At 31.4% G+C, this 27,066-nt stretch overlaps 2 protein-coding genes across 3 annotated transcripts in view; both read right to left on the bottom strand.

Moving 5' to 3' along the window:
* Positions 1–1,891: 1,891 nt before the first annotated feature.
* Positions 1,892–27,066, bottom strand: part of LOC121113523 (uncharacterized) — an 85,556-nt gene continuing 60,381 nt past the window's right edge. Inside the window, exons 3-5 of one of the 2 annotated variants that reach the window (XM_040707318.2) lie at positions 9,596–11,007; positions 2,498–2,649; positions 1,892–2,432 (exon numbers count right to left, since the gene is read on the bottom strand). In XM_040707318.2, the coding sequence (XP_040563252.1) occupies positions 9,929–11,007 (1,079 nt within the window). In that variant the 3' untranslated portion in view covers positions 1,892–2,432; positions 2,498–2,649; positions 9,596–9,928. Of the gene's footprint in view, positions 2,433–2,497; positions 2,650–9,595; positions 11,008–27,066 lie in introns of those variants that run through there. The other variant, XM_071886725.1, reaches the window with a different exon arrangement.
* On the bottom strand, positions 17,449–21,265 carry LOC121113522 (sodium- and chloride-dependent GABA transporter 1). The gene is made up of 6 exons (XM_040707317.2): positions 20,841–21,265; positions 19,586–20,162; positions 19,208–19,526; positions 18,859–19,131; positions 18,506–18,783; positions 17,449–18,446 (listed from the first exon to the last, which is right to left on the bottom strand). Exons 1-6 carry the CDS (start codon positions 21,009–21,011, stop codon positions 18,163–18,165), a joined length of 1,902 nt encoding a protein of 633 aa, XP_040563251.1. The 5' UTR covers positions 21,012–21,265; the 3' UTR covers positions 17,449–18,162.

Raw genomic sequence — 27,066 nt, 5'->3', positions numbered from 1 at the left:
CTTTTGAAGTTGAAGTCTACATGACACTTTTGTCCCCCAAGTGTCATGATGCCCGCAGCTGGTGCCATATCTTCGACAGCCACCGCATAGAAGCCATCATTGCACCTATGGGTGGATATCCTAGTAATTAAGAGAGCTCAGACACACATCTATTTATATTATTAATTTTGTTGAAGTTCTATTGTTAATTAATAAACTATATCTTGTTGAAGCTTAATATTTACAGTTTTCATATTTTAATGGACTACTTAGTATAATATGGTTAGTCAGCAACGATTTTCAATTTTGACTGAAAATTTACCAACAATATTGATGATGTCATTGGGACAACAAATACAAGAATATAACTATATATACTAATAGAATACTTAAGATACAGCGTTATTAGAGAAGGAATCAATGGAAAAACAAATTTAAATGACTACATTTTTTGAAATTTGTATGTATTACATTTAACCAAATAAATGCGCCTAATGACGTCACTATAAAGAAAAAGAGAGAGTTACTTTATAAATCTCATGTGTTTGTCCTATGATTAGATGATGGTTCTAATTAAAAAGATTAGTCGCTTTAGTTCTAATAAGTTATTACAAATAACATTGGAATATAGTTTCTTCTTGAATAAAAACGTAGTGACTTTTATAGTATCTCACAACCTCTCCTCCGAAAAAAGTGGATAGTTAGTGAATTCTTCCAAACTATGGAATTATTATTCCATAACCATCGTGAATTGTTCAAATCTTAACAATAACCAATTTCACCAATGCATGTTCAGAACACTTATAAGAGGGAGGAAAAGCTCGACACCTGAAATAAAATACAATTTACATTTTTATTTGACAGAGGTAACACCACGATAGGTAGAGATGAAAATCCTGTGTACGTTGGCTATGTTAAAAAAACAACCAAAGATAAACTTGATAACCCTGACAATTTGAAGAATGGATGAGAGAAAGAATAATGCTCACCACGTTTCATTAGATCAACTACAATCAGTTGTTACAAGAGGTGAAGGAGGAGAAAAGGAAATAGACAAAGACATTTCCTAGAATTACTCCGATGACGATCCCCAATTCCCCTATGAGTCCAACAAGGACTTACAATTATAACTCCGCAACAAATCCTCAGGGTTACACCCGTTTTTTATGAGCACACACTACTCAGAAATTAAATAATAATGACGACTGCAAAAAAAAAAAAAAAGAAAATTCATTCTTCAGATTACCAATTCAAAAAAACAATAAACAATACAACGGGCCGGCTAAAAAATTATAGGGATTCTTAACACTTCGTCATCTTCATTGTATCCCACAATCTTTCCTATAAGAAGAAGAGGAAAAGTGACCCAAAAACATTTAGTAGTTAGGCTATTCGTCCCAACTGTGGGATTATTATTCAATACTAGTTAAAAATCGTTCACATCTTAACAAGAGCCATTCAGATTTGCCCACTAATAAGATAATTTTTTGTTAGAAATATCGACAGCTGAGAACAAAATGGAATGTAATTTTTTGTGTTATTGAGTTAATGCCATTTTAATCCATTTTTCCCAAATCAAAAATATATATTGGGAATTTGGAGTATCACTTATTACTAAGAATATGAAATATAACCAATAGAAACTTAAGGGATTTTTATGTACATGTTATTTTCATCAAACACGAATCACAAACTGAGGAACATTAATACTCAAGTCATGATTTTTTCTATAATTACTCATTTAATGAGTCGTAGTTGGATCATTTCAACTTTTGCTCTTATATAACTTTTGTATATATGTTTGATTACTTAAACGAGATAGAGTTCGTTTTTCGTTAATACAAAGATAATGTATTTGATGTTTAAACATACTCTGACCCTCATAGTCGAACGGATTCTTCAACAAAAAGTATTTATAAACAAACAAAAATAGACATTTATTCAAAATATGCTGTAAAAAATAATTTTCTACAATGTATACAAAATATATAGACTCTTAGTAGATATTATTTGAATACTAGAAATATGAAATAAAAGAAAATGTATTAAAATAGTAGTTAATGGATACCTCCATCTGTTTAATAACTTTAGAAATTATTTCTTCATACATAAACGTATATATATAAATTTACAGCAATAAGTTAAAAACATAAAACATAATATGAAAACTCCTTTAGAAAGGATCGGTTGACAAGGTTGCGTGAGATACAAAATAAAAACTTTCCGTTTTTGAAATATTTAGTATTCCATGAAAAACAGGAAAAAGCTTTTCAACATGGCAATTTTTAAGAAGTAGGTTTGTAGATTTTCCGATTAATATTGTAAAATTCCACGGAGTTTCGGCAATTGACTTGATTTGACCAATTACAAACCAAGTATCTCTGATCAAATAATGTACCCACTGGGCATATAAACGTATTTTGTCGTCCTCCCACTTGGCACATGTGGAACGTCTATCATTTTAAAAAAAAAAACCATTGATTAATTATTATGAAAAGTAATATATGCCTATACTTACTTGACAGTTTGTTTCTAAATCTGCATATAAACCAGGATACTCCTGATTAGTACATTGAAAATTTGAAGGTGTGGAATAGAGTTCTAAGAGATCTTTATTATTGGTTACTCTTTGATCATCATTCAGGCCCTTTCCTTTTCGATATTTTTCGCCTATGAAAAATGAGAAAGAAGAAAAAATAGTTATTTTATAATTATGCTATTAAAAAATCGAGAGTCTTGAAAGCAAAAGCAGATTCATTTTGCATAAATATTTCCTGTCATTCTAAAAATACTCATCCGCATATAAGACAATATTAGGAAAGACAACGTATTTTCTAATTACTATCCTTGTTAAGCAAATATCTATTCAACTCCATTGTTAGTTATTAATTAAATCTTTATTTAAGCAATGTTTTAACACAAAAAGAGTTAAATTTATCTTATACCTAGAATCCATCAACTTTTGAACTTTTAAATGATCGTTATTATTGAGATTCTTCAAAATCCCTAATTCAAAAGCCTTAAAACGAAGTAATTACTTAAAAATTGGTATAAATTAAGTATTTTTGCCTTTTTACTGAGATCCCTTGATTTAGTAACTTTTGAAAATCCTAATATCTTTATATGCCGACTAAAAATTAATCTGTGAAGTTATTTGCAGCTTTGGTCACAAGAGAAGTTCATTTATTTGATTATTTCTCTGCCAATTTGAGGATGTCTTAAATATTAAAAAAATTTAAACGTACAATCACTTTTCTGAAATTTTTTATTCCTTACAAATAGAAAATATTATTTTCTGTGTTATCCAGGAAATTTAGGGAAAATATATCTGAATCTTGGAACATTATGTACTCATAGAATCAGAGAAATAGTCTCGAACGACAATGTCTAGAATTCCTGAACATAAGATCAGGACCATAATCCTCGGGAGTGGAAATAGAGACACTTAATACACCTAAACATTCACAGTAGTAGGATTTGTTTGCCCTATTAATGGTAATCATCCACAGTCACTCCAATAAGGTCCCCCTCAATATCAAAACCGTCATTAAAGCAGTGTAAGACTATGAGATAGGTTCAAGCCAGAGCAGGAAAACTGATTGAAAGTTAGGATGTTACATTTGTAGAAATTGCTTCTACATTGTTTTATTCATGAAAGAAGATGCAGTATCTTTTTTTTTTTTTTTTTAAGTGTATAAATATTGAAGTTTGCGAACAATATTTAACATTTTTAATTAAATGGGACGTTTTAATCATACAAGGATAGATAATGGATACCTTCTAACTTATATTGTGCTTTGAAATCTTAAATCTTCGCAGCATTACAAATATTGTAAACAAATCTCAATAATTTAATATTCAATGATTCCAACCTTGAAAAGAAATTTTGTGTCTTTTCTCTTGATAATATGTTTTCTGTGATTCGTTTGTTTTTGATGTTGTTTATTTGTTTGCTTCATATGAATAAACTAACTTTAAAAAATATTTGAAAACTATGAAACGAAAACAACAGGACCAAAACCTTTTACAGGTCTTAAAATTCAAATTGTTCATGTAAAACGTTCACTTTAACATTTTTGTCTATCAAAAGAAGTGTACCAGACATAGATGAATATTTATATTAATGTTTGAGCAGAGATCAATAGTACTTTGTCTAGATTTGTCAGATTGCACAAAAGGGGCAACATTATTTACCTGATTTTTTTTTTTTTTTTTTTTTTTAACATCCTGGAACAGTGCAAGATGTAAGATAGATTATTACTGCTTCTACCCTTTTAAGATTATACAATAAAAAATAAACAATAAAAGACTTGTTATAATAGTTTTAAATGTCTATGGTCCTACTTTCCTTCATATAAAGATTCCTTCACATCGAACACGGATCGACCAATTTTTATTTTCAATAAATCACGCAACTCTGATGAAAGAAATGAAAAAATCAGTTTTATTTAAGACAAATTTCTGCTTTGCATATCGACAAATTCTCCGTATATGTGCCTTGTTTCATTCAAACCAGTTGACATTATCTTAGAAGATCGTAAAAAAGACAAAAAGGTCAAATCGGAATTTTTATTTATTGATATAAATAGCTGAATAAATAGAAAATCCACAATTATTTAAATATATTTATATGCCGTCAATAGTTACTAAATGAGTTATTACTTACAAAACCGACTAAATAATAAACTCCAAAAACTTAGTAACAAATTAAAAAAAATTATGAAATAAGTTTTTCTTTTATTATGCCTTAATTATAATAAGATTTTTTTCTGTTTTTAATTTGACCTAATTTTGAAGTACTTCCAGAACACTGGAACTTTAACATGATGGAGGGTAACGGTTTTTGATGGTACAGGAAAAAAAAAGAGGAGGTAATTACCAACACCTAAACACATCTCATGATCACTGATAATTTTGAATTTGGTCAACTTAAAAAAATAGCGAACGCTCTAGTCATCGTGTTTATGTTTGACAAAAAAAAGTACTATGTCTGAAAGTGAGGTAACCTGTGAGTAATCCAGAGTAGGTAAATTATTACTTAACCAGAAAAAAATACCAATGAGTTTAACCAACTCATACACTATGCGTAGTAGTCAAAAAATCATTATTTTTCCAATAGATGGCTTTAGTAATATGTATCTAGCTGTGTTTACGTGCAATCTGTTTACACTAGATGGTGTTAAAAATATAAGATTTTGTACTAAAGAAACTGTATTAAACATTTTTCTGATTGTTTGGATCAGTATTGTTTGAGGGGTCGTCAAAGACGTACACCAGTAAAGAGAACATACACGGTATTCTGCAGAAAAAAAAAGCAAGCAAGAGAGTTGAAAATGTGAATAGTGTTTATGGGCCTGATATTGCAACAGCCAATGAAACACAATTTTGGTTCCGCATATTCTGTTTCCAGTAATTTTGATGTCAAACATGCAAGGTAAATTATCAAAAATGCACATCAAATCAGAGAAATTTTCAAATCCAACCGTCATATAAACAATAATTTAAATGGAAAGGAGATAAAAAATACTGGGGGGAAAAAATCGATTAAAAATAATGTATTTCTATTTACTGCCTTATTATTTGTTTGTTTTTTAAAGAGAAAAGTTAGATTAGGAGTGTTATGAACAATATTTGTTAATTACTTTTGACTAAATATTAATTGAAAGTTATTATCTTTGTTGTCTTATATAAAAACTTATATATATGTATAAAATATATAAAATTCTTTGCAATTGATTGATAAATCCTCAAATCAGGGGCATACTGTGCTCAACTACGGGAGTATCTTGACTCTTCCGCCACCCCTTAATATATTATTTGTTCTGAAAAAATGAAATGTCAGAAATAGAAATGTATTTTCTAAAAGAATATATATGTGTATATATCTAGGTATTGCTAATTATGTAGTTCACCTCCTCATAATAATACAAATATATATTTATTCTTTTAATTCAGTTGAGTGAAATTTAATAACGATAAGTTATAAATTTCATTGAAATAGATTTAATGTTTGTATTGACATAAATATTAGGGAAGATCTATAGCAATTTCAAAAAGTAACGCTCAACAACAAAGGAAATATTATTTCATTACCTTAACACACTCTAGAATATAAAATATGTTAAAATACAAAAGAGATTTAAGTAATCGATGTAGTAAAAAAAAATCTATTATTTTAATGGATTTTTTTATTCTTAGTTTGTTTGTTTTTTTCATTAATGTTTATCCCCTTGGCAATTAAAACAACACTGTTTTGATTGTTTTATATGACGGTTGAACTCGACAATTTCCATGTTTTTATGTACATTTTCTCATATTGGCCTTGCATCTTCGACATCAAAGTTACCAGAACTGGAATCGACGAAAGCAAAATTGTGCATGATTGACAGTTGGAGTATCAGGGCCATAAACACATTTTCAGCCACCTTGCTTACATTTTAGCCTTTATTGAAGACAAATTGTTAAATATGGCGTTTTTCTCTTTGCTGGTGTCCATTTTTGAGGACCACCCCAGCAATATTGAGTCAAACAATCACAAAACTGTCAGTTAAAAGTGTTTTAAGTACGAAATCTTATCTTTTAAAGTCATACAGCGTAACTGATCACACTTATACAACGTGAGATATACATTACTAAAGCCATCTATAGGAAAAACAATAGATATTTTTATCTAAATCTATTATAACTTTTAGCAAAAGTTTAATCAAAAGAGACTGATGAATACGTAGGAAATTTTTGGTTAGAAGATTAATAGAGCTTATATTATAAATGGTTAATTGACACACCTTCCATTTCGTATGAAGTAAGTACATAGACAGGAATTACTCCATTTTACTCAGAGACTTACAATCATAAATTCTCAACCAATCGTAAATATTACTTACCGTCTTTCATGAGCACACCTAACTAACGTCAAATATTTTAATTATATGTTTTCACCTTAAGAATGAAATAATAACGAAAACAGTTTTGGAAAATAAAAAACACTTTTATGATGGTCACCTAGGGAAAAATATTTTATGAAGGTCATATTTATTACAACTCAAACTAGTGAGATATTAGCAGAGTTGTGTCAAATATGACCTAGAACGAGTGCAAGACATTTATAGTTGCAACCTGATAGATTTTATTTTTATTTTCAAAAGCTTGTCCCATCATTACTTCATTCTTGAAGAAGGAACATCAAAGTATATGGGAACCAATTGAATATGTACTCGGTAATGACGAAGAGTAACAGAGATGATTTTTTGAGAACTTATAAGAGCAATACTCTAAGGGTTTCAGAGTATAATTGAAGTTGAACATCGAAGTAAATTGTTCATATCCTTTGTTATACATGGAGTGGGGTGTGTGTTTATTTCCTTCGTCTCATGGCTGTTTGTAGATAATCTAGTAAGATGTTATTGGAGCTAAGCTGCACCTCTCCAAAATATTCTTCAAATTCCCCGAGTTACTACGTCAATTTTAGGTTTCTTTTTTTAGCATACTGGTAGGTCATTCTGGATATTAGTAACAGTACTTGCAGTGACATTATATTATGATAACATTGGACCGCGGATGACGTAACCCCTATTATTCCATGTAAAAACCCTAAAACCCTTGGACATTCAAAACCCTATCAGGACCGTCCCTAGGGGGGACGGGGGGATCCGTTGAATCTTTGTTTCATAATTTTCTAGGGACAGCCAATTTTTTTCGACTCAAAATTACATTCCTTTTTTAGGAAAGACCATCCAATTTTCCCAACTCAAATATGGAAAGCATTTTTTTAGAAAATACATTTCCATTTCTGACATTTTATTTTTTCAGAGCAAATAATATATTAAGGGGTGGGGGAGGAGTCAAGATACCCCCGTAGTTGAGCACAGTATGCCCCTGATTTGAGTATCTATCAATCAATTGCAAAGAATTTTATATATATATATAGGTTTTTATATAAAGTGATCGTTACATCCAAAAAACGTATGAGCCTCCAAAAGCAAGTTAAAAACTCTTAATCTTTACGGAGGCAATAAACTAATACATAGGTACATGTATTGTTTCACATACGACTGAAAAAAAAAACATTTAATGATAATTAATTAGTTAGATTGCTCTATATGTTATAGAAAATAAATAAATGAGAAGTTTATGTACCAATGTCACAGTTCACCTTATTAGATCTGCAATGAGGTAATGTAATGATATATCATTTTAGGTAATGAGTAGGCCCATATCACGAACTATACAATGGCTTTCACGAAGAGAAATTTGACACATATTTCGATCTTGTGTAGAAAAAAAGTATTTCTAGTAATTCTTGACAATACCAAAGAAACGTGGACAAATTCAGTGTCTCATTAATTAAGTTATTAATTTAGGTATTTAAGAAACAGATAATTCAATGAGGCTCATGAACATCATCCTTTGTATCTTTTATTTTCTTATTTTTTCGAATAGTTTGAGAGTTAAAGACGGTTATAATATCTATTATGCCTGTACATACAATTTATTTCCTACAACTTTAGTCAACGTTCATACCCAATTAACAAAAACACTTGTTAGACAGTGTCTCTCCAGCTTTTTAATCCGAAACACTATACACGAGATAATGTTAAGCTTCAAGCAAACCATTGAACAATTAATTTTAGATAGCAGATACATAAATTTGACTACACACGTAGCTATTTTTTAGGACGCACTAATGAATTGCAGTGTAAACCAATGATATTAGAATAAAGTATTCTAGTTTGCATAAAAAGTAAGAATATCAATCTTTTTCTGAATTGAATCAAAGTTGCACTTCTGGGTATTTAGCATATTATCAAATCTTGCTATATTCGATCTAAAAGTATGTTCCATTAAGGAGAATTCGATCATTTCATTATGACACAAAGAGATACAATTTGAGTATTCAAAGACTTGATACAATTTGACTGAATTTTATTGTAACATCTATTTTTTTAGGCTGGCACTTGTCGTTAAAAAGTAAGATTGATTCAACTTAAAAGCTATCTAGAGAGTAAAAAATAATGTGTAGATGTTTAAAAATATATCATATCTCTATACATATTCTTGTTTTGTATGTAGTATTGAGGGTCTGGCGCTATATAGTGCTCCTTGATGTCCAATTTCCAATCATATCCAATTTTTCGATCTAATAAATAACGATATAGTCGTATTACTGAAAAATTGCAGAATTCTTACATGTAGAATCGAGCGTGTATAGAGGTAGTACTGCTTTTGTTTGCTTTTATTAGTGAGCGCTCTAGAGACTACAGTACTCGTCAGTTATGACAGTTTTTCTTTAACTCTTATTATTATTCTTTCATTCTTGAAGAGGGAACATATATGAATTGATATGGATATTGTGTATCTACTTGTAAGCGTGCACATGAAAAAAGGAAAAGTAACACTGACGATTTGTTGGGAGTTAGCTTCTATATTATTAAAGCAAAATTTGTCTTTTAGCCGACGCCAATGACTCCGGGTAATACCGAGTAGTACCCCGAGTTGATTAATAAATTTTGTTCAAACAATTTCAAAAATTAGATTGAATTGTTTTATTCCCAGGTGCATTAAATTACAAAGGAATTCCCTCCTAATTAAACTTATAATAAACTTTACTATAACTTACCTGAATTGGAAATACCATTTGTACTAATGAACTTTGGGATTTGAGTCTTAGGAATGATTGGCACACGAGGAACAACAGGTGGTCTTCGACCCGAAGTTACCTTGTTATTTGTTGCTCCTGTTCTAGTTGTCCATGCTTGTGTTGATGGAACAAAATTTCCTTCAATAATCTTAGGCGAAGGTTTGAATGGCTTGCTTGGAGTATCGGCATTTATCCTTGGAGGAGTAGGAAGTAGTGGCGGTGGGGGTGAAGGAAGTGGATGTCTTGGAAGATGATGAACCACGTTTCTAGTCTTCGAAGGAAGGCTTTTAATGGCTGACTTATGAGGTAATTTTATTTTCGAGCTAGTTTTTTAAACTTTTTAAACTGATTAAATGGCTTTGAAGAAATTATTTTTCCCTTTGATGGAGCTTGGCTTTGTGACCTTAGATTAGAAAGGGGGCGAGGGAGTTTAGAACTGAGGAAAGATTCTGAGGATAAGGGCAAGGTTTTGACAGAGTTTGTGAATATAGGATTTGTATCTATGGACTGAATTCCAATGAATGGCCTTGAAGTTGATGACGGATAAATGAACCTTGAAGGGGATGTCTTTTGGGATTTAGTAAAAAGAATAGGTGTTGTTTGTTGTCGTATATAATTTGTGGTCTTGATAAAAGGATTTGAAGGGATTTGAGGTTTGTTTGTGGGCGAAACGTTATCAGGAACGGATTGACGAATAATGGGAAGGGATGTATTTTTAGGGATTTTGACTCTAATTCTTTGCCGGGATGGAAGATTTTGAGGTTTAAAGCTTGGAAGTATTTTTACAGCAAGAGGAGTTGTGACTGGACTAACAGTTGTTGAGTGCTGGATGAACCGATGATGCTGTGGGGGTAGAGTGCGAATAGGTGGCGTTGACATTTGAATTGCAACTAGGGGTTTTCTGTGAATTTTGCTCGGTTTTCTTCTTCTCGTGCCCGTGAGTATTCTTTTCTGTCCAACCTGTGGACGTGTAGTGGGGGTGGGAGGCGTTTTCACATCTACTTTTTCATTTTCATCCCTAAGTCCAATCCGATTAAACACGGGATTAATTTCTTGCTGAATCGTTCTTGTATTCTCTAATCTCCTTGGCCTCTCATATTTTTCATAAACATCTTCCTCATGTGTCAAAATATTGTCAATTTTGACAAATTTGAGGGCATTGTGAAACATTTCCATCATGTGTCGAAAAGGATCTTTATGTTTTTGAACGGATTGGAGTCCTTTTTCTCGTGAAGGCTCATTGAGAATGCCAAAGGAGTCATTTTGGCGAATTCTAATATTATCATCCGCCTTTAAATTCTTATTTTTCAGTATTATCCGTTGCCCAAAGATATTCAGGTCTAAATCTACATTGGAATCAAGTTTATTCTCAGGTGAAGCAGATGTCTCACCTATGAAGATACAAATAAAATCATTTTTTTATTAAAGATGAAAAATTATCAAAGGGAATCTTTTAATTTAGTTTTCTCTTCTTTATTTGTTGTTATAGCAGAATAAAGATGAAGAAAAAAATAATAACGGGAACCCAAATGAAAGAGAGTAACAACAAGTATGGAGTTTTCAGACGACTAATAATGCTTTGTCGCATAAGTGAATTTAAGTCGAATATAGGATTTGAATAGAGAAATATAGATTGTTTGAGGGCACTGTTATTGCAGGATTTCATGTCAGCTGTTAAAAAGGAACTTTTTGATTTATATATAGAAACTAAAAATTTTTACTGTATTACAAAGGAAATAAAAAACGCGTGTTATAAATTCCCCAAGCAATAGCTGAGATTACAGAGACCAGAATTAAAAATGGAAAATGCAAGAAGCTTACGTTCCTATTTCAAGTGATACAAGGTTGAGTTATAAAAATGAAATATATGCCTTCTTAAAAAAAAAGTTTAAATTGTTGAAAAGAAAATGATATTATTCGCACCCAAATTCCTCAAAAGAACATTGCAGAGCTCTTTGGAATTGGAGGTTGAACTGTGGGCCGTACTGCGACAAACAAAATAACTGGTATAGATACCAGGAGAAAGTGCAGAACTGGTAAAACATGTTTTGGGGTACCTGGGGCTTTGGAGGAAAATTAATTGACCAATACCTAAATTTCAATCTGACAACGCTTCATATAGAATAACCTGTCACATGACATATGAAGAATAAAAAAAAGAAAAAATGCAGTTGATTTATGTCATTACTTTTAGCCCTGATTTGAGACTGAGACTGAACTGGACGGGTCTGCAGTCCTCAGTTCTAAATAAGGCCTCATACAACATTAGTGATTGATGCAAGGGTTCTTTTATTGAGTTTTGAAAGTGTTTAAGTAGATATTCAGTTCTGTTAAGTTTCATAGAAATAAACGGATCTATCAAAAAATTATTGCTGGCTGAATATTTTGCTGCTTTAGCCGCCATTTTTTGTATTCCACCCTGTAAATCATGTGATAACAGCGCCTCAAGTAAAACTTTGTCGTTCCATATACTTTTTATGGTCGTATGTATACAATACATTAATATGACGTTAAGCAAGATGTTAAGGATTTTGTAAATTTATGTTGCAAAATTAGGACATTAAATATTTATAGAGCGTGAATAATCAAATTTAAAAATTACTTTCTATCTACACCAAAGCCCAATTTATTTACAAATATTGTACATGACACGTCACAAATTAAAATCATATTTACCTATGACGTAAAAGAAAGCAACGGCAAGACGAGATTGGTCATGTAAGCAAACAATCTACATCGATTGAATATTTTTGTAGGGTTAATAGCATATTAACCCTACAAAAATATTCTTTGCCTTATTCATTTGACAAATTACCGTTAGCGATAGTAAAAACCTATATATGTATATTAAAAGATTAAAAATAGACTTTTTTGGGATTAATATTTTCCCACTACTCAAAGTACCATCACAAATATGATGCTATGAGTACAAAAAATGTGCTTTATATATTTATTACTCTTTTGTTTATCCGTAAAAACCATTCTACAGCTTGTGTTTAATAATTTAAGGAGTTTAAGATGTGTTCAATGATTTGTAGTTTCCCTGTTTTATCAAAGATAAAGAGAAGTAACATTGTAAAAAATATTAACCCCAAAACGGGACAGTCTATTCAACACACGAATAAATTTATTTGTTTAAAAATCCCTTTCCCAATATTTTCATAAGAATGTTATTTGTGATTTCAACGGAGATTTCATGTCTTTTTTTAAGCGTAAAAAACGATTTACTATTAATCGAAAATAAATATTCCATTCCTTGAATGTCTAGTTGAATTTACTAAAAGGCATTGCAACATATGGTTCCCAATAAATCTATAGACAAAACTTGGGAAATAGAAGAAAGCCCGGATATTTTGGTATAAAGAGGAAATAGCAAGAAAATGCTTTCGTTGTGAAAAGTTTTTTGCAAATGCGTTAAGTAAGTACCGAGTGATTCATTAATATCTAAACACTTTGAATTTTAAACGAGATATAATTTATTCATGAACAATATAATTTCAACAAAATTAATACTATAAATAGATGTGTGTTTGAGCTCTCTTAATCATTAATGTAGCTGCCCTTAGCGCCAATGATGGCTTCCAGGCGGTGGAAGGCCTAGCACCCTCTGCAAATGTAGCACTCTGTCATGCCCTCCCAATGCTGGCTGACAGTGGCATTGAGGGCCTCGGTGTTCAGATGACGGACACTACAGGTATGATAAAACTGACAATCATTTTCTTTTCCTTTCTTTGTTGGTTAAAAAATAAGTGAAAGCAGATGATATATAAAATCTGTCAATAATTATTTTTATTAAAATAAGTGCAACCAACATAATGGCCAAAACCTTTATGGCCTCTTTGCTATATACAATTTCGTAACGTTGTGTTTTATAAGAAAGTGGTTTTAATTTTTTTAGTGTGTATGATAAAATAATATGAAGATATCAAATACTATATTTATATCTTAAGTGCATTTACAAGAGAGGGGACGTACCTCCTCTTCGAAGGAGTGTGGACTTACTTGTTGACATATTTATTGGAGTAATTTTTTATATGTATATAAAAGAAAGGGCTGGACAACATTAATTTCATTCATGGCATTAATTTAAAAATAGATATACTTCAAATATTGACAAAAATCTACTTTTTGGACAACTAAATTTCATTTTAGATAATGGCTGCTGTCTTTTCAATAAATTATAAAATATTGACAGCAAAATAAATATTAACCTTATCCCTCCAATAGGCACGGTCTGCCTTCTCCCTGACTTAATGGGAGCCTCGCGAATCACTGTTTTAAAACATTTCAAATATATTAACACCATCTAATTTCCCTTATTGTTCTCGTTATTTTCCGTATTTTCTTTAGCATTTCTTGAATTTCCTTGAATGACAATGAATTGACTATTTGACTCAAACAAGGAGCTGTGAATGTTTCTTAATCATTCGTCAACAATTTTGTATCGATTAAATAATAGATGGATGGAAATTAGGATTATCACTCTGTCCAATTTTGTTCAAAAAGTTCAGGGTCGGCCTTTGTTCTGGTGTTGAGACTTGACCTTTAATACCACTTTACAACATTTCTTGAGGATTGGACAATATCTTACGTTGGCACATTTGGATAAAACATATTGGATTATATCCAATATAAACATTTAACAAATCTGTATAATTTATATTTTCTTGAAATATAGATTTTAATTACATAGAGTTAGATATCATCTTTTATTATCCGATTGATTTTATCGCTGGTTTGGTATGCGAGCACGACAATTATCGATTACTGATAGTATGTTTTGAAAGTTTTTCTTGTTTTTTGATGTGGCTAACTAGTCATTACAAGGCTTCACTCCCCTCTCTTGAATATATTAACAACTAAAAATGTTGTAAAAATATACTACAATTATATATATATTTGTAGCGAATAAGGGATATTCGCTTAGAATATACATATATGAACATTAATTGGTTGCAATTGCATCATACCGTCCGATTCCTTTGTTCTTGCATTTTCTTTGTTCCATATATATATATATTTTTTTTTTTTGCTGTCAGAATACCCTCATAAAAATTGATGGTTCACTGTTTTTTTCTTCCACGTTTGTCTTTTGATGTCATGTCCGAGCACCATTGTAAATGGGGTTAAAAAATGAATGGAGGCGATAGTTACTCATAACTTTAATCTTTTACACTATATTTACGTTCAATAGGAAAGTATTATCTTAAAATGAATCATCAAAATCTGATTGTTTTGAAAGTTGAACTGGTTCCATCTAGTGGCTCAGTTTGACAAGGAGATATGTTGTAAAGGAACTTATTTATCAAAGGGAGGGTTTTTATTAATAATATTAATTAATTTGTTTTTTATGTAAAACAAAAATACTAAAAATCGATTTAAAAAATAATCAAAACCTTCGATTGTAACTGATTTTTAAAAAAGGCAAGAAAACATTTTTGTTCTTACAAATGGAAAATAGAATCCATCAAAAGCCCGTGGATTTTGTTACCTACTCCCTCAAATGTGAGGCTCTGTGCCAGTGTGTTTGTGCAAAAAATGAGCCAAATCGGGGGTGGTCTATAAGGCCCATCGGGACTTATAGACTTTATTAAGGCCTTTAATAAATACAAGATTTCAAAACGTGTAATGTTTCTATCAAATTAAAGGTTTTTGCGTGAATAATATAAAAATATACATAATATGAAAAAAATCAATCTCAAAATCAACATCATACAATTTTATATTTGAGAATAGTTTGTAAAGTCCTGTTGAAGCTCAAAAAATAAATGAATAACTGGGCATCTAATTTGATGCACTATACATCAAATTATTTCACTAATTAATTTTATATTAATTTACTAACTATTATTTTACAATAAGCTCTAAGATCTTGATATGGGTTTAGTATATTTTCAATTATTGTAATGAAACCTAAAAAGAATAGATCTACAGGTTCTATGTTTGATTTAAGAAATGCTGTTAAGATAGAAGATCGTACATTGCCAGGAATCCACCTTACATTCTGCAGTCAGGCTCTGAAATGTAGTGTGTGGCACATACAGAAAGAGGTTGGAAAAGGAAAAAAAAATTAGCAACACAATTGGAAATCAGCTTGCACCGTCCTTATTCGGATAAAAGCTTTTTATGACAAAGCAAATATTCCTATGATCTCAAACCAACATTACTGCAAACGAATACTCGACCTTCTTAATGCTAATCAAAATTTACGTCAAATACCAGTGTCTCGTCATGCAACTCATAATTTATTGAAAAAATGGACATAAGAGCATTAGCGGCTCGACAGTTCATTCAATATATAGGCACAAGAGGCAATGAAAATAAAGGATAACGAAGAAAATATGGTTTTTTTTAATTATCCATGAAGTTTGACAGATTAGAATCGTTTGCTGCAGTCGACAGGATAAGGTTAAGTAAGGAACATAGAAAAGAAAAACAAATTGAAGAATATAATAAAACGTTATCCAATATGTAGTTCTTTTGATGCTCAAGGTTTTGCAAATCTCTCCTGATAGTGACCCCAGAATGTCTCGCTCAACAGGTGAAATCATTGCTTTGAAAGCTTTTGATAGGCAATTATGGTATATAATTTCAGAAATGGTAATAATGTGTCTTTTCAGCAACAAAGTTACCAAAGACTTGCAGATGCTTTACTAGCCATACAACCAGACAAATTGATATATACTCCAATACACCGCTACGATTCAATGTATACATTAAAACATACATTTCAGGATTCTTTGCTTACAAAAAATCACTTCAATCCAAATAAGACTTTTAAAAAAAAATATCAACACATAGCAGAAAAAAAAGAAGAATATTTTCAGGAACCAAAGTTAATCATTAACAATATCAATACTGTTAATGACCAATGAAGCTCACACTGGATTTTGATAAGATTCTACAACATAAAAACACTATCAAAATGTCTTGCAAGTAGTAAAAAAATGAACAAAAAATCCAAATATACGAAATTATGAATAAAAAAAATAATCATGTTTGTAATTATGAATTTTTGAACTAAAATAATGTTTAATGATTCTAATTTTTACATTTTGTCAAAGCTATTTTGAATATTTAACTTTAATTTGATATCAAACATGACTATTTTTAGTTAAAAAACAAGAAAACTGAGATTTTTTATGTATTAAATGGTTCAATAAAATATATTAGTGCTTGGTTTTTCCTATAGACCAAGTCCTATTTGGATTTTTTTTTTTTTTTTTGCATAAATACTTCACATTTGAATGAATGGGTAACAAAATACATGAACCTTTGGGAGTTTGATGCACCCTAATGGACAAGGGCTCTGATTTCTACACAAAGAAATCAAAACAATTAATATCATACATATAACTAGTAGTGGATGCCATAAGGTTTAAGGATATGTTTCTTTATTTGATCGTCTTAGAAACTAATTAAGGAGAAAAACTTCTTCTTTAGAAAGCCTTTTGAGATGTTTGCAATAAATTGTTTATATGCGAAAGCTTTGCTCAAAATGGGATATCAAAGAATTTGTATAAAGGATTTTTTGTTGCTCATACAAAGGATATGAATCATATTTGATAAATGAAGAAATTGGCACCTCTCCATTAAAAATTTCCACCATATCATTATGAGAATGGAAGATTTCCAGACATCTAAGTAGTTATTCAACTACCTTAGACTAATACTTCTAAATGAATATATCATATGTTCTTTCCTATGATACAAGGATTAAGTTCTGAGAAAGAGTCACTAAAATAACAGAGGCAAACTCATATTTCAATATTTTGTCTATAAATATACAATCAACAGCTATTAATTATTTTATAAAAAATAATAAATATATATAACAATGATATGACTACATTTATTCTGCTTGTGACATATATTTTACAGGTAATGAATGACAATGCATTTCTATCAAAAATAAACCACAACAAATGGTTTGATATATTTGTATACTTATAGAATGACAATTAAATAGGTGACCCGTCAACACAAAAACAAGCTACAGTGATTTTTCTCAAAACTGAATCCGAATTAAATTTGTATCCTATGTAGAATTACAATCTTCAAAATGATACTACTTAAAGTAGCCCAAATTGATCGCCGATTCATTGATAGACTTTGTTTGAAAGGGATCGTATGAGGGCCAATATAAGTCTCTCAAAGTAGACAAAGGTACTAAGCCTTAGCTAATTTTCTCGTATATCTTAACTTTGAATACAAATCCTATAAATTACTCATATATGTATATGAAATATTAGGCTCTAATTATGTATGAATTTAAAAAAATTAATTGGAATTGTCTCCTTTTCTTGTTTTTTGTTCAAGACTGTTTTTATGTTGACGTACCACATATGTATTTGAAAGGTAAAGGGTTTACTTTTTTTTATTTTGTGTGTGTGTGTGTTTTCTGCATTTATGAGTAATTTCCTTTTATTTCTTTCATGAAACAAAATTGAATATATAACATATATGTGTATAGAGATATATATAATATTTTTATATGACAGGATTGAGATCTATGTATATTAAAATAATATTGAAATAAGATATATTCAAACAGTATCCGGAATAATGTTTGTGTCGTCATTTAGAGTGATTTCAGGTCTTCTATACTGTGGAATCCAATTTCTAGAGCTAAAAAGCTTATCGATCCATCCTCGTAGAGTATTATCATCCGATTCATTTGGAGAGAGTAAAAGTATGAAGAAGTAGAGAGGGATTGGAAGGAGCGAGAATACAACCATAGTCCAACCTATATACTGAATATAATTTGGAAAAACGTAGTCTCCATAGGCGCATGGCGTAATATTAACGAAGTTCACGACCATGATTAATACTTGAGATGATATATATATATGTATAATTAGAGGAATGGAAGATATCTCTACTACTTACTTAGTGTTAATGGTGTGAGAAACTGCCACGTGAGTCCTAAATAGCCTCTAACAATACAAGGGATCTTGACTCCCATTTCTTGTATATTTATATTCATACTCCCGAACCCGTGTATAGCCATGGATATAAAGAGCTCAAAGAAAGAGATGACCATGAGGGACCAAGTAGCGGAGTACACATTAAACAACTGAAAAATGTACACTCCTCCATTTAAGCACATGGGCCATGCGCATAGGAAACAAAATAAACAAGTTCCAACTGTAACCCACTCAATACGTCTAAAAAAGAGTGTAAAAAAACACAAAAAAACAAGTCAAATGATACTCAAATCTCTTATTGTTATAAATTCTTGCCTTCTGAGATGTGGCCAAGTATCCAATATAGCCGTTATAACTGTTTCTGTGAATACAAACTGTGAGTCTAATCCCAAGAGAGCAAGCATCATGAAAAAAAGTAATGACCAAAATTGAGGGAAGGGCAATTGTGTCACTATTTCTGGATACACAACAAAAGTGAGTCCAGGTCCTGATCGAATGACTTGATCAATCGGAACTCCTAAATTATAAGCCATGTGACCCAAAATTGAAAATATTACAAATCCGGCAAATATTGATGTTCCACAGTTGCTGAAAAATGAAGGGATGTTAGACTACTAACCCACGTTTATTTTTTAAAAGATAACCCCGGAAAAAAATAGAATACCTGAATGAAATAACAATAGCATCTCTAAAACAATTATTGTCAAATCGATTATAGGATGCTAACGTCAATAATCCTCCAAGAGTAACTCCTAAGGAGAAGTAGATCTGTGTCACTGCGTCGATCCAAATTCCGGGCTCCATCAATTTAGACCATTTGGGAGTGATATAAAATAATATTCCATCAATGGCCCCATCCAGAGTTATACCTCGGACAAATAAAATAGCTAAGAGCAAAAATGGAAATAAAGCCGTGAAATAAACAATCTTCCCAGACGTTTTGATCCCTTTCATGAGACAAGAGCCCACGACAATCCAGGAAACTAGAAACAATAAAAATGTTGATGCTGTTTACAATCAGATTTCTATTGTATGGATTTACTGGTCAAAAAAAGTAGGGAGTGGGGCTGTATCGACCCCAAATTTTCCCAAGATGAGTCTTCTTCCAAGCCTAAAACGACTTTTGAATAATATTCCTCACTTGCTGACTTCCTTAGGAGTGAATCTATTTTAGTTATGAAGCCGGAAGTGGAGTTTAAACAATGGGTAGTATTCCATGATGTATGGTTGAATAAGTCACAACTCATGCCTTCTAAGGAGGTACAAGTTTTATTCCAGTAAATTGAGTAATTGCCCCTCGAGCATATAGCATCTTGTTCTCGAGTGAAGCAGGATGGAGAGCTCCAGTCCCCACAACTTTTCCATGGAAGATCCCCAAGTACAAGACTGCTGTACATGTAGTTAAATGTCCAAGCAATGATAACATTGTAATAGATGCAAATAAACAAAGAAATTATGGCCATGCACCATCCCATCCCACCTAGGGCTGGGCATAATAGATTGAAAATTTTGATGGGTCCAATATTGACATATTGGCCTAGTACAAGTTCCAGAACGAACAAGGGTAATGCTGTGATCAAAAGCATACAAACATAGGCAACCAAAAAACTACCTCCACCCTAATTGTAAAAAATAAATAAACATGGTGTGCAATGAAATGAATCATCTGAAATTGATGAAGCTTCATTCAAAAAGCATGCTGGCTTTCATTTCTAAATCATTTGCGCCGGGGTTCTTTTGTTTTCTTGCAAAATCCTGGAGACAACATCACATACATTAATTATCTTGAGTTCCATAAGCAGGCTCAATTTTAGAAAATATATAACGTGACAAAATGGAGATATTATATTATACATAAATCAAAATCTACTAGAGTTTCCCTTTTTTTTTTTTTTTTTTTTTTTTTTTTTTGCAAGACTTTCTTTTTCCTTTTTTAAAAAGCATTATGCGAAAGCCTCAAACAATAAAATATTGGTTGATACAAAAGGGCAAAAATGGAAGAAGGAAAAAAGAAGTAAGTCTGTGTCTGGGATAATTAATGATTCAATACAATTAGGTTTTGTCAATTTTGATAATTATTCAATTTCAAAATCCCAAATGGTTGTATTTTTGTGTGTGTCTGAGTTCCCGGCTTTTGTTTCTTTGTTGAAAAATTAAACTTTCTTACCTAAAGAAAGTCCTCGGACCTACTACCTCCTCCTCCTCCACCACCACAAACAACCCATGAACCAAAATAGAAAAAGCATGCACAAAAAAAATCTCTTGATGATTCATTTAATTGCACAATTTGTACGTACATGTTCATAGCAGAGATATGGAAATCTCCAAATATTTCCGAGCCCAACAGCAAATCCTAAGCAAGAGAGAAGGAAATCCCATTGAGAATCCCATTTCTCTCTCTCGACAACATCCTTTTTATTATTAGTAGTACAAATATTATTGTTATTACTCTTTGAGGAGCTACTCATGTTGACAGACAGTGTGATAAGTAGGATGGTAACACATACACAGATTTTATTTAACTAACTTATCAAGAAACTCTTTTTCTGAGATCTATGGAAAACTAGATTGTTCCAGACTAATTGAGTATTGTGAAGCTAAAGGCGAGCGATTACTTATTAAATTGTATTGAATATTACAACAATGATTATTTTGATGAAAAAAAAGGCAGAAGGAAAGAAAGAGGAGAGAAGTCTTCGTATCGTCGTCCTTCTCCGCTTGTAGGTATCGCTGAGGTGAGCATTGTAACTCTCAAACCCTTCTTGCTTTTCTCCTCTCCCTCTTTCTATTTTCATAAGATTACTTCCTTCTTGTAACCAAGCTAACCAACAACCTCGCTTTCATCCAAGCCTAAGGTATATTATTCTATTTCAAGAATCATAGACACCAACACTTTAGTTATCAATTTGTCTGTGTTCGTGGACTCAGACTCCTCTCAGACAAGCAGCGCAGTCATGGATTTACAAGTGGTGAAGGGGGAAATTATATTATGGTAACGTCATGGCCATATAACATGTTATAGTTGTATTATAAAAATATAACACTCAGTCTAAACAAGTGGGCTCAATGTCCCCTTTGACGTCTATAAATCCCAACTAGCTCAGACTTGGACTTGGGGACACATCAACTCAGATTTGCTGTCATTTGCAGAGTTGTAGTACTTTAGTCCAGACGTAGTCATTTTGCCATGGTCTCAGTACCACGTGGACTCAAACTTGACTTGGAGTCGGAACTATGTAAATAAACTCAGAATTGCAGTCATTTCAGTACTAGCATAGAGTTGTTTTTGTTTGAACATGGATATTTTGTGATAAATTTACGCTAGCCTGGATTATAGTATTTCTCATATACATATTCAACTATTCAAAAGAAATTAATCATGCTTGTAGTATATGTTCCGTTTTTATTTTTTATCCGTGGGGATTTAACTATTGGTGGAAATCAAAATTAAATATCAAATAGATTCAGTGGGTATATATTTGTAATTAATATTTGTTCTGGATGGTGCATTATCTTGGGGTTAGACGGAGTTGATGAGCTTATTGCCTTTGGTGACTAAAGAAATATTTGCTGGGACATATGCAGACAGATTTAACTGTCAAGTCATTGACAGCAGCCTTTCTGATCGTCCAATCAGAGACATTTCACCTCTTGCCGAGGTTGCTCATGATGGCTGTGGGCAAGTTTTCAATGGTTATTGTGATGTCGGTCAGGAACTCTACAGTCAACTTATCTGCTGTGTCTACCACTTCAGGTTTCCTTTCAGGCCCTTGTTCTCACATCAATAAGCTACAATGAACCTTGAAAAGGAGCCCAGAAGAGCAACTGAGAAGTTTGATCATACACCATTCTCACGTCAAGTAGAAAAGACAACTTTTTCTTTTTAGCACTCACTCCTACATTGTTACCCAATCAAAGAGATTTTTTTTTACAAAAGAAGATGTTTAATGTAGGTTGAATTGGCATGTAGAAATGTTCAATGATCAGATCCTTTTATTTCTTCTTACTAGAAACCTTGTAACTTATTTTCACATCTTAGTCTCACAAGCTATACTCAGAGCAGTAGCACTCGAATCTAACTCGCGCTGGACTTGACTTGGACACAAAACTAGATGGGGTTGGCTTAACTGTGTCTATGGAAAGAAGGTGGATTGCAATACAGCTCTGCTTAGATGTAACTTGGAATCCCTCATTCAATAAAAGTATCTACATCCCATGCATCAATAAACCGGATTTATCCCAATAAATGTTCCCTGCTTTCTTCTTTTTTTTCATAGAGAGTTTACGCTCTATGAGCCTCTTTTACTTTCCCTTCGAATGCATTTAATGGAGTAAGTAATGTTATCACTCTATAGCTAGAAACATACATTAGGACTCTACTTTTCAGACGACCTCATCCATTTTACACATGTAATGCGTCAACTCAAAAGCAATCTTGAACAAAAATCAAGAAAAGGAGAAAATCCCGATTTATTTTTATAACTTCATACATACATACATCCCAATGTTTCATAGACATATAATAAGGATTGTATTCACATTTGTGGGATGAGTGTAGGTATCCAAGAATTTTAGGTATACTTTAAAACCTTTAAGTAGATCAAATGTACTTTCAAATATATAGGAAGTGTGTACTCATGAATGACGGAGAATAATGTTAGATTTTTATTGGGGAGTAGTAAGAGTAACATCCTGTTGGACTCAGAATATAATTGAGGATCCCCATTGGTGTAATTTATGCCTATGTCCTTTCTCGATATGGAATGGGACTTTTGTATATTTCCTTCCCTTTATTAGAGCGTGTAGCTAATCTAATGAAACGTCATGCCAGCCATGTTTCTCTCCTCCCAAACATTCCTCAAGTTGTTGTCAGGATTGTTATGTTCATTTTTGGTTGTTTTGTTTTTTTACAGACCCAAAATGCTTACAATTTACAAACCTATGCATAATTCCTTCCATCAAGGATACAAATTCCAAAGGGTTTACAGATGAAAAATTATATGTAAGATATAATAAAATGTTCAAAGAATTGATCAGGTAGTATTATCATGATATTAATATGTGAGTAATTACATAGTTGAAGCAAATTCATGCCTAAAAGAAAGGTGAGTGTGTCTATAACGTAATTTTGACGTCATAACAATGTATTTGTGTATATTTCCATGAAGCAGTATGTTATTTTTTCATTGGAACATCAGTGTTAAAAATACTCATACACTTCAGACGTACATAAATGAAAGCCGTCAGATTGAGTATGACTACCTCGGAATGAGGAAAGGAATATTCCTTTGCTTTGTATTCAAATTTTGTTCTACTTTCAAATATAAAGTCGTTCAGCCATGAAAATATATATTGACGTACGGAATCATCCTAGTTTTTTTATACTTTAAAGACATGGATAATCAGACTTTGGATTTCCTTTTGTCTTCACATCAAGTCATTATTAGCAGAGTCTATCTTCAATATAGACTCTGCTAATAATTTTTCATTTCAATTTTATATCTCTCCTTTGGATTGTAGATATTTAGTTATAATACCTATGTAGTAGGTTCATATCAAATTTCAATCATTATAACTTATTGATTTTTTGTCTAAAAACGTTTCTGAATATAAATAAGGAGGTACTAGTGATGATGCGCGGGTGACCTTTTAGCCAATAGAACCATTGATTGGATTGTGTATTTCACAGATATTCAACCTGCAGTTACATTTGATCAAACTTTTCCAAATTGTTGATACAGAGGACCAAAAAAACTTAACTTAATATTTTTTTATTTTAATTTGTAAGTTCTATAATCATTTTTGAAAAAATGATTATAGAATACTCGATTTGAGTAATTCTTTTAGATCAGAAACTTTCTCTACTTCATTACAAATATGTAATCTATGGATCATTAAGTAGGAAAATTCTACTTTTGAATAGCGTAGTAAATATTAAGCATTTTTTGCGTGGGATTTTTGTTGCTGTTGTTAACAATCTCAATATTGTGTTATACTTTGTAAAGTTTTAAACATTATTCTGTTTATCACTCTGAAACCATGCTATGTAATTTCAGCAATCTTATATAAAATGTTTCATTTATTCAATGAAATTGTTACTGTCTACATATTGGCTGTAATGATATGCAATTCATATTATTACCTTTTAAGAAATATAATCATAGTAATATTATACTTTAATAGCTACGTATACTAGTATAAAACAAAAAATTTAGTGAATGTATCATCTCTTAGTTTAATAAAATAGTAATATATCCTTGAAATGTAAACTTTATTATATAATTTAAACCCAATAACACAGTTTAACATGGAATTTTAAAATATCGAACCTTTAAAATGGACTATCTACTAAATCCATCTAATAAATTTGACATTAATAATTAATAAAAAAACCTTCAATCTAGTGTCTAAAATCTAAATCTAAAACTTGCATCTTCTAACTTTAATATTTGCGAAGATATATCCCCCAAAATATTGAAAATTAAATATTTTAGTTCAAATTTTTGTGCAGATAATATGTTTGCGCTCTGGTTTAATGGTATGGTAAAGCATACTTTAACAAATGAAGTTCAATGGAGGAGTAATATTTTGGTTCAGTGATGAGACGAACTGCATAGTGAAAATATCTTCAAAATAATTGCTGGGTAATTGAAGTTGAAGGTGATGGCTCTCATATGTAAAAAATATATATATTTCTGCCCTACATCATGGCCATGGGTGTCCTTACGATCAGTGACAATGAGATAACTTTCTGACGACATGCTAAATGCCTTAAACTCTTTTTGATCTCATATTGAATGAATGATTGCTTGCAGAAGGTGATCGAATTATATTAATGTATAATTTTACGTCTACGCGTATATGTATCGTTCAGTATAATTTTTTGCACAATTTTCTTTTAATTATTATTAAGTACATGTTTAATATTTTCCAAATCTATCTAATTGATCATTTATACGCCATCTTCAATAAAGATCCCTTTTTCAACAAGTATTGATTCCAATAGATTAATAAATACAGCTCCTACTACAGATAAAATGGAGATGGGAATATTTCATTTTATCTAAAGGTGTAACAAAACTTATGGATATTTTAGTTCATTGATTTGTGAGTACAGTCATTATACATACTTGCTTACTTATCTATAAGTAGATGTCTTATTTAAGCATAAATTATGCCTTGCTTTTAATTTTTTTTTTTTACATATCCATGCTAAAAAAGTAATTTAAGCACACAGACACTAGGCTTCTTTTCCATGCATGCTAACATGTACATATAAAGATATAGTTGTATAAAGAAATATTATAACCTTAACATCTTCAAGTAACGGAAAATTCCGTTTGTTTTCCAAATAATTTAAAATCTTTCATCTCTATAATTTTTTTATTATTTTTACGTCATACTATGATTTTATTTTTGTTCGAAAAGTTGTACATTGTAATAGTGTAAAATATATATAGATCATATTATATATATGTTGCCAACTAATTTATTTATTCAAAAATAGAAGATGGTCCATTGAAATCTGAACACTTACTAATTCAATAATTAATGAAAGTTGAGTGATTAAAATTAAAGCCTAAGCAATTAGTTACAAAACTAAGCAAACCTGAGCTCTCTAGCTTACGTATCATTCGAGAAAATGACCCTTGAACGTGATCGACAAATTTCCATTCCGTCACTCCAAGCAGTTGAGCGGCTCCAGGAAAACCGTCCACACCGTCAGCAACTTCGAATCTTTGGAGAGAAAGAGGGGCTCTGTCAAAAAGGCCAAGCTGTACAAGGAGGAATTTAAAAAAACAGCCCAGGCCAATCATCTCAAGTCCATGTGGGTCCATGCAAGAGATCTTGGGATTTCATACAAAACTCTTCATTGAGCTAATAAAAAAATGTGCCAACCCCACCGACTACAACTTTTAGGTACATGTCTCCAGTGTTCTTCATCCAAGCACCAACGCCCTCAATGTCACTGTCAACTAGCACTGGGACTCCATGATAAAGAACTACATCCGCAGCGTGTGATAGGCCTTCCACTATGGAAGCCATCATTGCCGCTAAGGGTGGCTAAGTTCATGTTTAAAAGAGCTCAGACACACATCCATTTATACTATTAATTTTGTGGAATTATATTGTCGATTAATAAATTAGATCCTCTTGAAGTTTAAAATTCAAAGTGTTCAGATTTTAATGGATCACTTGGTATAATAAATACCTATATACCTATTTATTATACTAGGTATGTAAGTATATAATTATCTAAATATTACATTGAGTAGAGCTTGCTTAAGCCTGATTTATAAGGACCGACAAAATCTTTCTAGGTCCGTGACTACCCTCTCTTGACTAAAATCTTGTCAAACTTGTCGAATAGATAACGTTTTATGTTAAAAAATGAATGTTCATAAGTTGTCGAAGATGGATCTGCTTTAAACGAAGATCATAATTATATACTCTTTTATAATAACTAATTCGGTAATTTCCCAAATGTCACCTATAACTTAATTATCCGTATGAAGTTATGAT

Source organism: Lepeophtheirus salmonis, chromosome 2, assembly GCF_016086655.4.
Source record: "Lepeophtheirus salmonis chromosome 2, UVic_Lsal_1.4, whole genome shotgun sequence".
Taxonomy (NCBI): domain Eukaryota; kingdom Metazoa; phylum Arthropoda; class Copepoda; order Siphonostomatoida; family Caligidae; genus Lepeophtheirus; species Lepeophtheirus salmonis.
This window is presented reverse-complemented; position numbering and strand designations above follow the sequence as displayed.

Bases quoted from the DNA above. Each gene is read 5' to 3' on its own strand.
- LOC121113522 (XM_040707317.2), bottom strand. From the start codon at position 21,011: ATGAGTAGCTCCTCAAAGAGTAATAACAATAATATTTGTACTACTAAT. The intron at 19,527-19,585 runs GTAAATCCATAC...TATTGTTTCTAG, and splicing joins CTCCCTACTTTTTTTGACCA to TTTCCTGGATTGTCGTGGGC. The intron at 18,447-18,505 runs GTAAGTAGTAGA...TATCATCTCAAG, and splicing joins TCTCACACCATTAACACTAA to TATTAATCATGGTCGTGAAC.